Here is a 13,434-nt window from a genome sequence, read left to right as displayed (position 1 = left end):
TTACCTAAATTTAGATTCTTAACTTTTCTCCCCATTATTCTTTAGTTCCTTCTAAAACAGATGGGCAATGTCAAATTTTATTTTACTCCACAAAATAACATTTTAACCAACAAATAATTTCTTCCAGCAAAAAAAAAATGACGAAATTTGAAATGATTAGAAGAGCAAACAAAAATAATGTCAAGTGGCTGGCTTGGACTTTAAAAGCTTTAGAGGCTGTTTGGTTTTACAGTTTAAAAACTATTTTCTGTTTTTTAAAATTGAAAACAGTGTTTAAAAACTATTAGGAGTCGTTTGGCAAATTTTTTTAAAAACTATTGTTTAAAAATTAAGTTTTAAAAAACTAGAAAATAGAAAACATCAAAATACTGTTTTCAATTTTCAAAAACAACTTTTTTTTGTCTAACATTTTATATTTTATATTTTGCTCACATACTCGGATCCTAAGCCCGAAACCATACCCGAACCTAGACCCGGATGGATTAAGTCATGGTATGGTGCTAAAATATTAATTTTTTTTCGTAAGAAAAAATCTAAAAACAGTTTTTAAAAATGTGCCAAACACCATTAAATTTTTAAAATGACAAAAAACTGTTTTTTATTCTCACTTTTAAAAACACAATTTGAAAAACTGAAAGCTGAAAACACAAACAAACAAGCTCTTAGAGCATGTTTGGTATTGTTTTCTGTTTTTTGTTTTAAAAAATTATTTTTAGAAATGAGAACAAAAAATAGTTTTTGAAGTTTTTAAAACACAAGTCACGTTTGGTTAGTGATTTTTAAAAACAATATGGACCAAAAGTGAATTGGTTTTTAAAACAGAAAACAACATTTTGTTGTTTTCAAAATTCTTGTTTTTTGTAACTTTGTTTTCTGAAAACTGTTTTTAAAAAGCAAGGCCAAACAAGCCAAATTGTTTTTAAAAATAATTTTCTGTTTTTAAAAACAAAAAACAGTTTTTTAGTTATGATGCCAAACATGCACTTAGTCTTTAGACTTCCCTTTTTCCATTTGAAACAGTTTTATTATCACAAACTGATTTAACATACATGAATTGCAAAAAGAAAATGTTCATTTGAAAGAAGACAACAGTGAAGATAGAAGCTTATTCATTCTGCTTTATCCAACATTTCTTGACTGTTTATAACTCTCATTTTCATACATTGTACAATTAGCATGACAAATGATGTATGTGTCTGTCTATGGGTTAATCAGAAATTATAGGGCTTTCTATTATTAATAACTAGCAGCAAGCAACTAGCAAGGTGGCATGGCTTCATTTCATCAAGTTAAATATAAACTATCTAAAACAGCAAATCCTGCTGCAACCCCACCTTCATCTGAGGAAGATACCTTTGTTCGCATCAGATAACCACACTGCTCATTGATGATGACTCTCTCCTTATTCCTGCATCATATCCCAATCCAATAAGATCAAATAAATTCATCCGCAAGAGAAATGTATAGCATAGTGATGAGATTCTGTGCAAAGATATTTACTTCTATTCATAATATATATTTGGTAACTGACTTGAAAACATTAGTTACCTCAAGTAAGCACCATATATGCCTAGTTCTGATATAGCATCATCTTTATGACAAATGCCATCTCTAAGCAAAAATGTCGAAAAAACAGTAGGGAATATTCTTTGCATAAGGATGTAAGCAGCATCTTCTTCAGTTCCTTCCTTCTGTAATGCTTTAAGCGCTTCCCTCACATCATTTCCATAGATATTATTTCCTGAATTTCAACAATGATTAATTATTAGTAAATGAGGCTTCAATACAGAAATGCTAAGCAAAGTAAGTACCTCCGCCTTCTCTTTGAGGTTTCATAACAAACAGTTCGGGTGTTTCAATGGCTTTGTTAACGATATCTGAGTCGTCCAAACTCCATAGGCCTGCAAAGCATTTTCTCAATTTCGCAATGTCCTCTTTATTGTCAACAAACCTGCTCTCGCAAAACACAGAAAGCTTGTAGTTTAGTGATCAGAACATTTATACACCCCTCATCTGCTCAACATGAAAATTAAAATCATTTTTTGAATCTTCTAAAGTTGTATTTGGAAATTAGATTTTGGTGGAAAAAAAGTCAGGAAAATGAAAAATAAAAATAAAAAACAATTTTTCATGTTTGGTATGAAAATAATTGTATGGAAAACCAGTTGATTGAACAAAAAATTTCATATTAAATATAAAAAATTATATTATTTTTTTTTCATGTATTTTTCACTTTTTCATGTTTGATATGAAAAGAATTGTATGGAAAAACAGTCGATTGAACAAAAAATTTAATATCAAATATGAAAAATTATTTTATTTATTTTATGTATTTTTCACTTTTTTCTTTCCTAAATTTTCTTTCCAATTTTCATTACCCAACAAATTTCAATCTCTAAACATAGCCTAAATGGCAGATAAAGCTGGCAGGTTCAGGTGGAAAGGAGGACCCAATCACATTAAAAGTCGTGAGCATTCCATGATAGAAAGATGCAAAAGGATAGATCATTTTACTCTAAATATATGTGGACCCAACAATTTTTGCCAGCAGGAGCAAATCTTTAAAAATTCATTCTAAACTTTTAGCACATTGGAAAGAGTTTTCCCTGTCATTTCTCAAGATCTAAGATTCGAACATTTCACAATTCAATTTTGTTTAAAGAAAAAATGAAATATCCAAATAAATATGCAAAAAAGTATTCCAACCCTTGACTTTTTGAAGGAAAGACTAATTTTATAACTACACCAAATTTTTTTATATATGTGAGAAGGCATCTAAGATACAATACGCCCTCAAATCGATACAATTAAGCATTTAAATCTTTATTTTTTTTATGAAGGTATTCATTATACCTCTTCAAAATTTAGAGATTTCGAATGTTTATAGAGCCAAATACAAAGTTCAAACAGCTTATTGCATGTGTGTTCTCTATTTTTTATAGGCGTTTAAAGGAAATTGTTTTGAACTTTGCTTTCAGTAGCGTAAACTACTCAAAAATAAAAATAAAACTTAAAAGGAGGTTCACTATAACGATAATAAATCCCTCATAAAAAAATAAATTGGTATTGAAACCTTCAAATTTTGTCGATTTAGATTAAATACTCTACAAGAATGAGATGTATAGTTGACATAACTATATGATATATAATATATAAAGAAATATGCAACCAAATTCCTGTATATTTCAGTTGTTAGACACTTCACCTCCTAATTATTTTTTTTTTTTAGCAAAACTCCTTTAAGTATCATTCTATTTGCAAATCTAATACATAAGTTAAATTTGGCTGTTAAATGTCAACTAAAACTGTCATTGTAAACACATGAGTACACTAGACTGTTTTATTGACCCAAATCATTTTAATAATTTTAATATTATAACATTATAAATAAATAAATGAAATATTTTTTCCTTTTCATTTTTAGTTATCATATTTTCATTTTTAAATTAATAAATAAAAAAACAAAACCGTAACTACAAATCTACCTCTCTCTTATACACTTCACTTTCTCTCTAATAGAACAGTTGACGCTGCTGCCTCCCATCACCGGTGATGAACCGAATGTCGTCCACCCAAGACCCGCGCAACCCCCTAAATAACAAGGATGAAGACTCCATCTCCAGACGCAAAAAAGATTCGCAAGAGAGTAAAGGGGGTTTGGGGAAGCGATGATGGGGTTTCGAGTGCCAGAGAGACTGTCAGTGGCCTCTGCTTGGCTCACCAAGGTCGAGAAACGGCCGTTCACATCGTTCTGAGATTTTATTTTTATTAGTTTTTTCTTTAGAGATTTTGATTTGGATTTTGTTATTGATTCAGATACAAAACTATGGTATGGTATGGTGTGGTGGTGAATTTTTTTATTTTATTTGGATTTATTTTTGATGTTATGGTGGTGGTAATAGTGCATATGATGGTAGTAGTAATAGTGGTGATTATGGTGGTGGTGAAGTAGTAGTGATGGTGGCAATGGTGAGGTAGTAGTGGTAGTGATGATGATTTGGGAGAAGAAGAAGGACGAGAGGAGCAGATGATGGATGGTGGAGAAGATGGAAAAAACAGGGAAAAATATTAAAGTAAAGAAAAGGAAAAAAAATTACAGAAAAGAAATGGAAATAAAGATTATTAAAGTTTTAATATTTTAATATTTTTTTTTTATAATCTATTAAATTTATTTTATAGTTTTCCATGTGGATATTAAATTTCCCATGTAAGACAATTCGGTGACTAAGACTGACACGTTGGCATTTAACAAGGTAAAATGGACAGAATAGTGAATTTACAAACGAAATGACACTTAAGTGGCGTTTAGTTAGGAGGAATGAAAACATAAGAATATGAAAGAGAATAGAAATAGGAACGGAATGGAATCAAATTTAAAATGCATAAAAAAAATTGATAAAAAAATTATTAAAATTTTTTTCATCTTGCATTGGAATGGTCATTCCTTCCATTTCAAAATGAAATAGTCATTCCACCAAATGATGGAAAAGTCATTCCAATACTTTAAACTGCAACCAAACAAAGGAATATAATGAAAAATATTTTCTTTCCTTTCCATTCCATTTCATTACCTCCATCCCAACGCCACCTTATGAGGGTTTTCCCACAGAAAAAAAAAAAAAAATAGGGGTTCAATGTCTAACAATTGAAACATACAGGGTTTGGTCACAAATTTCTCTAATATATATACAAAAAAAAAAAAAAGAGGGGATCAGCGTCAGCTGCCCCCAATGTAGGTCTGCCCATGTGTGTAGACACACACACACACATATATATAGATATATTTATACATATATAATCAATTCATTGGTTGAGCTTTCAGCATGAATGCCTTAAAACCACATATTTTGTTACCATTTGAAACATCATTCACTTTGTTTCATGTTTTGAGACATGGGCTCATTTGGTACGCCGTGTTGTATTGTATTGTGTTGTATAATATTGTTGGATTGTATTCTATTAATATTATTTAATACAATACTATGTTTGATATTGACTTGTATTAATAGCTTGAGTAAAATTTATTATCTTTGCCATAAACTCGACCCCAAGTCCGACCCTTGTCCAGGTCAAGAGTTTGGGTTCGGGTTCAAAGTCCGTGTTCCGTGGTCCGAAGCTAAGTCGGATTCTAGGTCCAAATCCGGGGGTCAGGACTGGAGCCAGGGTTTGGGGCCGAAGTCCTCAACCCTGGACCCTTTGTAAATATTATAATAAAAGCTATTACAGATCATTTGTTATGTATTTAATAACAACGATTCATATTGTATTAAAATTTATGGTCGTAATAATACAATACAATATTTTATCCAAACGTAGTGTTACTTGTTATTTAATACCATACGACCCTTGTACAACCTACCAAATGAATCCTTAATCATTTTTTCAGCTCTTTGCTACCAGCAGTATTAATTAAGAATTGAATTTCTGACTACTAGGGCAGTGTAAAGCATAAATCAGAGCTATGTAGTATGTACCTCTCAAGCACGTTGGGTTTTGCAAGCTCTTGCTGAATCTTCTTGGTACCTACTAAATGATAAGATATTGATGGACATTTGACAGCAGATGATTGCTCCATCAGTAGCCTAGCTCTCCATTCCTACAGATCAGACAACAACATTCTAAGCTAGCAGTCACCATTTCCAGATGCAAATTTATAGCAAAGAACTTGCACTGAAAGTAAAAGCATTTGTATGATAACAGCAGAAGTTCTTAGTCAAATAAGCAACACATTACATTGAAAATTGCTTACCGACTCAGATGGATAGTCAGTTGGCGTATATCCTGCTCTGAAATATATGACTGAAATTGCTTGGCCATCTCTGATATACAAAAAAAAAAGGAGTAAAAGAAGAACAAGAGAGAAGAATAAAAGATTATAAGTCGGAAATAGCATAGTTAGCCTAAACAAGCATAGCGACGACATCAATTTTCCATAGTAATGGCCACATACACGATCAGTGAGCCATCAGCTTGAAGTTCCCCTTCTGCATCAATTTCAGCCAAAGTCTTCCGAATACTTGTAATATTATGTGTATCGTAAAGTTGAGGAACAAAACCTTCTACTAATAAGCTCCACAAAAATAACTCATCCAGATAAAAAAATTTAAAAAGTCATTTTGATAACGTTGAAGCATAGAAGTGTTATTTCCCTTCCCCCACTCTTCAACTCACCTATCCATTTCTCTTCCTGTTAAAGAAGAATAAATTGGGCATGCACTACCAACCTGTGTCAATTTTCTACCCACATTTTTTTTAACAAAATTGTATCTTATCTTAAAAATACTACTGGTACATTGACATGAAAAGGATATCTTTCTTTCAACAATGAAGAAAGCCAATGTTGGTCGTACATGTTGCGTTCATCTGCTTGAGCCACAACCATAACTGTAGACCTGAATAAATATATAAATAAACCCTCTGGAATTAATTTTCCATACAAACTTCAGTGAAAGCTACAGCCAAAAGAAATAGAAAGAAGGAACACAGCACAAGCACTTATCAAATCCAACCTGGGGTTGTTATACTCTGTCCAAGCTTTTGCCAATGCATCTGCAAACTGACTAGCAGCAGTGTTGCCAGGAACTCTTTTGGAATCTAAGTTAAGAAGCTTTCCATAATTATCAAGTAAGCTCCTGGAAGATGAACAGATAAATATTTAGAAACACCAAACCACTAGAGTTCTCCTAATCCCAAATGCTACTTCACCTGTGAAGGTCGCTGACAAGACTACTAAGACCAGCAAATGAAGAGGAAATTGTGTTCATCTCTATTTGGAGGAGAGATTTAGTCTGTTCATCAAGCATATAATCTGATCGATGTAAACCCAAACGTATTTCCTGCTTAAGCGATAAAAGAAGATCACAAAAATTTCATGTTCATCTGATGAACCACCCCAAGGAACCTGAGATGAGACAAGTAAATGAATATCTACAATACAGTTACCTCTTTCTTGTTGATATCAAGCATCTTTGAATGAATATCTAGAAGTCTCGAGGTAAAGGCATCCGCTTTCTTAGTTCTGTGATTCGAAGATCATGATAGTGTTAATATCAACAGACAAACATTTCCCACTTTGAGAAGCAAAGTAAGCTTTGCTTATTGGTATTCATAAAAGAACTACTACAACTGCTAAATACTTATTACAATATTAAACCAATCATGAATAAAGACAATAATAAATCTATACACATGAGATTCAGTGAATGGGAGAACAGAACCTGGATAGTGAATCTTGCAGAAATTTTGCATCCAAACTCACTCTATCTACTAGCTCATTAAAAATTGGAGCTACCTCACATGCTTGTTTCCAGTGAGTTTCTGGGAATGGCATGGGCAATAAAGCGAACGGAGCATGAACCATGCCAACACCAGGTACTTTTCCTGATCTCTGTCCTTGCACAATACGATAATCCAACATCAAAATCAAGTTTATACCTATAATTTAATACAATGCATAAAAATTCAAGATAATTGAAAAAAATAAACATGTGCTTGTCTACAAATATGATTCATTATCACAATGACACTAACATGCGAAAATCGCAGCTTTAATAAATGTGATAATAAGAAAAAGGGTTCAAAGAAACAAACATCCATATTCTAATTTCATTTTCTTGAATGAGCCTTCCTCAAAAAAGAAAAAGTTAAAAAAAAAATCAAAAGATATGACTTTTTTTAGTTATATGCTAAGGTTGATTACTTCAAATAAGGGAAACATTCATAATCTTATTTCATAAAATCGCCATGGGCGAGAGAGAGAGAGAGAGAGAGAGAGAGAGAGAGAGAGAGAGAGATAGAACTAGCCTGAACAGATTTGTCACCAACAACAAGGCCGTGAAGTGAACTCCAAACAAGAGAGTCGTACACCATTCTGTCAACCAGTTTCTGATCAATCCCATGAAAATCGAAGGAGGGCATCGATGGAACTCCTTCTTGGGTGTCCATTGCTCTAACTTTGAGAGACTTGAGAGTCAAAGGTTGTGAAGAATGGAAGTTGTTGTTAAGGGGTTTTGGGATATGGGTCTGAAAGACTTGGCTGTTGAGAGTGAAAGCTGGAGAGGTTTTTATAGATGACTTTGATAGTAATGTGGAAGAATACATAGTATCACTGGGGACTGGGGAGTAAGAGCCTGAGAAATGAGCAACACCCATTTTGACCATTTTTTTTTTTTTTTTTTTATTGTGGTAGTGACCCAAACACTTTATATATAAATATAATAAATTCACTATGGACTATATCAATGATTCCTGTTATGCTGTATTTAAATAAGATTGTTAATAACTAAGAAACAATGTGCTTTCTAATTGTATTTTGTTTAATGATAATTAAAGCATAAAACTCTATGGAACTTTACTCAAAAAAAATTGATCATACTATTTTTTATTTAAACAAAAGAGCAGATAAAGAGATATGTGAAAAAAAAAAAAAATTAATGTAAATAAATTTGCAGTTATCTACAATACACTGAAAAAGAAAGAAAAAAAAATTGTATATGTTATAAATATTAATAATTATGTGGATGTCTAAATTTTTTATTTATTACCATTAATTGTAATCAACATTCCTCTTTTTTCTGGTTTCCTTTTTTCTTAGAAAAAGAAAGAAAAAAAAATTGTATATGTTATAAATATTAATAATTATGTGGATGTCTAAATTTTTTATTTATTACCATTAATTGTAATCAACATTCCTCTTTTTTCTGGTTTCCTTTTTTCTTAGTTTCTTAATATCTCACTCTTGTATTTGTATAAATAGGGGTTCACCCCATTGGAATAAACAACTCAGAAATTCTCATTCACTTTCTCTTTCTCTCTTCATCTTCTTCTTCTTTCTTCTCATCTACTTTATATTATTTTATAACACGTTATCAGCACGAGTCTCTGCCCAAGCTTCAAGCATGAGTCTCTGCCCAAGTCTCAATGTAAGTATCTTGTTAAAGTTCTTGAATTGTTTCAAAGTCAAAATACACTAAATATATATTTATATATATACTCCTCTGACTGAAACAATTTCAAGAATCAATTGGTTTCTTTTTTCTTTTTATCTATATATCTATATATTATATATGTATGTATATGTTTTTATATATTTATTATTGATTTCATATATATATATTATGTTCTCATCATTCATAATATTTACAATATATGTGTGCCTATGATATGATAGAAAAAATCTATATAAATTATACATATATCCAGAAAATTATGTATCGATAAAATATTGCATATATCCTAAAGATTATGCATCATCGATAAAATATTTGCATATATCCTGAAGATTATGCATCATCGATAAAATATTGCATATATCCTGAAGATTATGCATCCTCGATAAAATATTGCATATATCCTAATGATTATGCGTCCTCAATAAAATCTTGCATATATCCTGAAGATTATGCAAACGTAATATTCATTATATAGTTGATGGATATATAATGAAAGAGATGAGTACATATTTATATATATGTTCTTGTATTCTTTGAGGACAATGAAAAGTAATCTAATATCAATATACATTTTGACAAACATTTCCTGAAGTAAATGTTTTATATTTGTAAAAAAAAAATGATTGTATTTATGTGAATACAACTAAAGAATCATTAAAAATGATTATTATTGATGCAATTTTATAGTGGGTTTTGAATACCTAAAAAGAATATTAAGAAAATTGCATTGAAACATCAAAGTATAAGAATAAAAGTGAGCATGACTAATGTTATTTAAATACATGAGACATGTATTTATTGTTCATCATTCCTTGCAGAGAATGATACGAATTGAATTCAACTACTTTTAAAGATTGTTTGTATTAGTCATGTTACTATACATTGTTATTACTTGCAATGTTGGAAATTATTGCATGTGACATATATTAAAGATCAAATTTTGCATACATCTTGGAGATTATGCAAAAATTGTATTCATACATTCTTTGAAATATTGTTAGAGAAATTGTTGAGTAATTTCTTTTTATATATGAACAAGTAATAAATTTTTAAGAAATTTATAATAATGTTCTACTTGTTCAACGTCATTCCCCGAAGTGAATGTAATGATTTTAAATAATCAATGGCATTGTTTGCTACTCAAATATTTTCAGAAGAAATTGGAAACAACCAAAAGATGAAATACCACACACAATCAAAGTGCATGAAATCTATATATCATGTGTGGGATTGAATATTAGTAGTCGCGTACCTGTAGTACGGACACACTTATAATCAAAATAAAAGTATATTTGATTATTGAATAAGTGTGAATTGTACAAATTGATTGTACATTTAGAATATTTAAATATCATTCCCTGAAGAGAATGAATAGACATGAAATTCTATTTCAAAGAATATAAACTTCACATATATTGGTAATGCCAGAAGCAAATTAATATATGCATATTTTATTATTTCTTGAAATCAATAGTTTCAAACTATTGTTAGTACAGGATATGTATATATATAGTTACTATATAATTTAGTTTGCATATTCCCAAAAGTGGATATATAATTTACTAATATTTGTTAGTGATCCAATATAATCAAAGTGATAAAGAATCACAAAATGATTATTTGAAAAGCTTCCTGAAGAAGTACTCTTACATACAATTGCTACTTTGAGTAGTAAAATATCTTTGTATGTACCTAGATGTATAACTTTTATCTAGTTATGAAAGTAATAAGAAATGACTTATTATATGTACTGGTTGTACATTTAAATATATAATATATCAAGTCATGATAATTAGACTGATGAATAGTCTAAATAAATTAGACGACTTGTTAAAAAGATACCAGGAAAAATGAATGATATATTATGGTTATATCTATTTTACCATTACAACAACATGATGAAGTTGTTATGTACATTTTATATAATACACATCATTAAATTGATGATAGTGATTCCTGAAGAAATATAAAATTTGATAAACATAATAGTGACTCCTGAAGAGTGTATATGTTTTGGAGAATAATATAATTATATTATTCGTGTATATAAAAATGAAACTTATAATGATTATGTTGTAATGAATTTACATTACCTTTGAAAGTTTCATTGAAATACAAATTATAGTGAACCTGAAGTTCATTAATTGAATTATTTTGACATGATAAATCATATGCAATAAATTGTCAAAGGATTTGACTAAATTTTGTTGAAGAACCAGAAGATTCTTCTCATTGTTAATTTATAAGGCTCAAAAGAAGAATGTGCATATATTTGCACATAGAAAATATTTAAATTATATTTCTTTAACAATCTTGAGCCATTGTTAGATTTTTATTGCATAGTTTCTTATCGATGTGATAAGATTATATGATCATGCATTTACAAAATGTGTAAATTTATGTATTTCTAATTATACACGTATGACTCATTCTTAGAAATGAATTAAGTTCATAAGTATTGAACTTGAAACTGAAGTTCAATGTCATATAATATATAAGAGTTTAAATAGATATTGATTCATTGTGATATATTGAAGTCCCTTCAGTTGTATTAATATTATTAGATATCACAATTTCTTAAAATTCTCTCGATCAGGGGGAGAGAAGCAGTTGGGATCGATGATAATTTTTGAAAAATGATCCTTGCACAAAGTATAAGAACGATATAGTTCAAAATGATATATACCAACTGCAAATCAATATTACTCAAAGTTGAGATAGAATGAGTTGAAAACGCTTGAAGCGTAAATGAACAATATAGAAATTATTAGTAAATGTTCATTTGATTTGCCCTGAAGTTGTTAAATCTAGAGGTACTCATGGACATACCTTAATGTTATAAAGTATTAAAATGATAACCGTGATGAAAACGGTACTTGAAGAGACTCCCAAGAGAAGTTAGACATAACATATTTGATCATAATTGAATCCCTGAAGTGATTCTATATAGGTACCTATAAATTAAAGAGATCTCTATAAGTTATGTCAATATGGGAGGAAATTATCATATAATAAAATTTTTGTCGACAATAAATATTGAATGTGTGCATATGCAATAAACTAACATGAGATAACAAGGATCATGGTATTAGATTTGTCGAGAATCATCGACATACATTTTATTTTTGGCCAAAATATTAAGACGCAGTCCAGGCAAGTTTACTCGCATAAAGTGAAGTAAGACCTGTAGGGTGTGCAAATAAATATTTCTAATGAGAAATTTGCATATATGTATTTGTACATAATGAATTGTTGTACAAAGTTTGCATAGACATGAGATTGATTGAAGTAAGGCTTAAATATTGAGAAAATATAATCATGATTTGATTATAGCCTGGAATATATTTTATGAGGATTTATAAGCGTCACATAAATGTTGCAACAAAAAGTTATTCATTTGGAGCTCCTAATATAGTGAGAATTTGAAATAAGCCTTATCTAAAAATTCTAGAAGAATTTAATACATGTCTTAGGTGATATAAATTCTAAGTCGCGCGCACTATATGACAAAGATCTTTGTATGAGATAAAGACATGTAAGTAAATTATTGTTTGAAAAATACGTATGGTTGTCTATGCAGTATAAATACGTAAATTATATGTTGTGATAGACTCTTGAAGAGTTTTTGATTAATTGCAAAATAAACTTTTATTTCTTTTGTATATCGAGAAATATTAAATGTATAAAGTTTGTTCATTAGTATTGAAGTCCTGAAGTACTTCATATGTATTAAGAATTATAGATATATGATCATTTGATATGAAAATTAAGATCATACAACAAGATGGAACAAATATATGGTCTTGGAGTACCATCATTGTCACAAATGAAAATTTATATTATCATTAATGTGTTATGTTCATATCTATTTGAAATGTTAAATTTTAGTACGAACAAGATTGTATATACACATGAATGATACAATTAGTTGGATAAAGATTAATGTTCCACGAACCCTTCATCTATAATTTAGAAGTCCATACATAATCTGGAAGAGTTATAGAAAATATATGATCAAAGATTGTATATGGTGATATTTTAAAAGTGATAACAATAATCTTATGAGATTTATTATCACCAAAAGAATTATGGATCATATGTGCATGAGGGGGAGACATATTCATGTTGCACTCTTTTTCCCTTAGCTCAGGTTTTGTCCCACTGGGTTTTCCTGGTAAGGTTTTTAACGAGGCAACTTGCAAATAGTTATGAATATGAAATATATATTGTACTCTTTTTCCCTTAGCTCAGATTTTGTCCCACTGGGTTTTTCTGGCAAGGTTTTTAACGAGGCAACTATAAATCATGTTAACATACTTGCATTTTATGAAGCAAGTAAAGAATGTGTGTGAGTGAGATCATTGACATAGCATATTTGGGAAACATATGAATTGTACTCAATAAAGAAGTATCAACCCAAGCAATTCTCTATGGATAATACTGCTTCCATCGCTCAACTAAAAGGATGGTACATTGAAGGAGA

General features: G+C 30.0%; 1 protein-coding gene across 1 annotated transcript; it reads right to left on the bottom strand.

Annotated features, from left to right (window-relative positions):
- Window positions 1-1,092: 1,092 nt before the first annotated feature.
- LOC115719440 (glutathione synthetase, chloroplastic) lies at window positions 1,093-8,231 on the bottom strand. Its single transcript, XM_030648492.2, has 12 exons — window positions 7,804-8,231; window positions 7,218-7,387; window positions 6,943-7,018; window positions 6,706-6,836; window positions 6,510-6,632; window positions 6,312-6,392; window positions 5,951-6,031; window positions 5,750-5,819; window positions 5,475-5,596; window positions 1,812-1,951; window positions 1,549-1,741; window positions 1,093-1,408 (listed from the first exon to the last, which is right to left on the bottom strand). The coding sequence occupies exons 1-12, from the start codon at window positions 8,158-8,160 to the stop codon at window positions 1,285-1,287; spliced, it is 1,668 nt and encodes a 555-aa protein (XP_030504352.2). The 5' UTR covers window positions 8,161-8,231; the 3' UTR covers window positions 1,093-1,284.
- Window positions 8,232-13,434: the final 5,203 nt, after the last annotated feature.

This window comes from Cannabis sativa, chromosome 2, assembly GCF_029168945.1.
Source record: "Cannabis sativa cultivar Pink pepper isolate KNU-18-1 chromosome 2, ASM2916894v1, whole genome shotgun sequence".
Taxonomy (NCBI): domain Eukaryota; kingdom Viridiplantae; phylum Streptophyta; class Magnoliopsida; order Rosales; family Cannabaceae; genus Cannabis; species Cannabis sativa.
Note: the sequence above shows the minus strand (reverse complement) of the source record. Positions and strands in the feature narration are given on the sequence as shown.

Bases quoted from the DNA above. Each gene is read 5' to 3' on its own strand.
- LOC115719440 (XM_030648492.2), bottom strand. From the start codon at position 8,160: ATGGTCAAAATGGGTGTTGCTCATTTCTCAGGCTCTTACTCCCCAGTC. The intron at 7,388-7,803 runs GCTAGTTCTATC...GTGCAAGGACAG, and splicing joins TTGGTGACAAATCTGTTCAG to AGATCAGGAAAAGTACCTGG. The intron at 5,597-5,749 runs GTAAGCAATTTT...TCTGATCTGTAG, and splicing joins CTGACTATCCATCTGAGTCG to GAATGGAGAGCTAGGCTACT.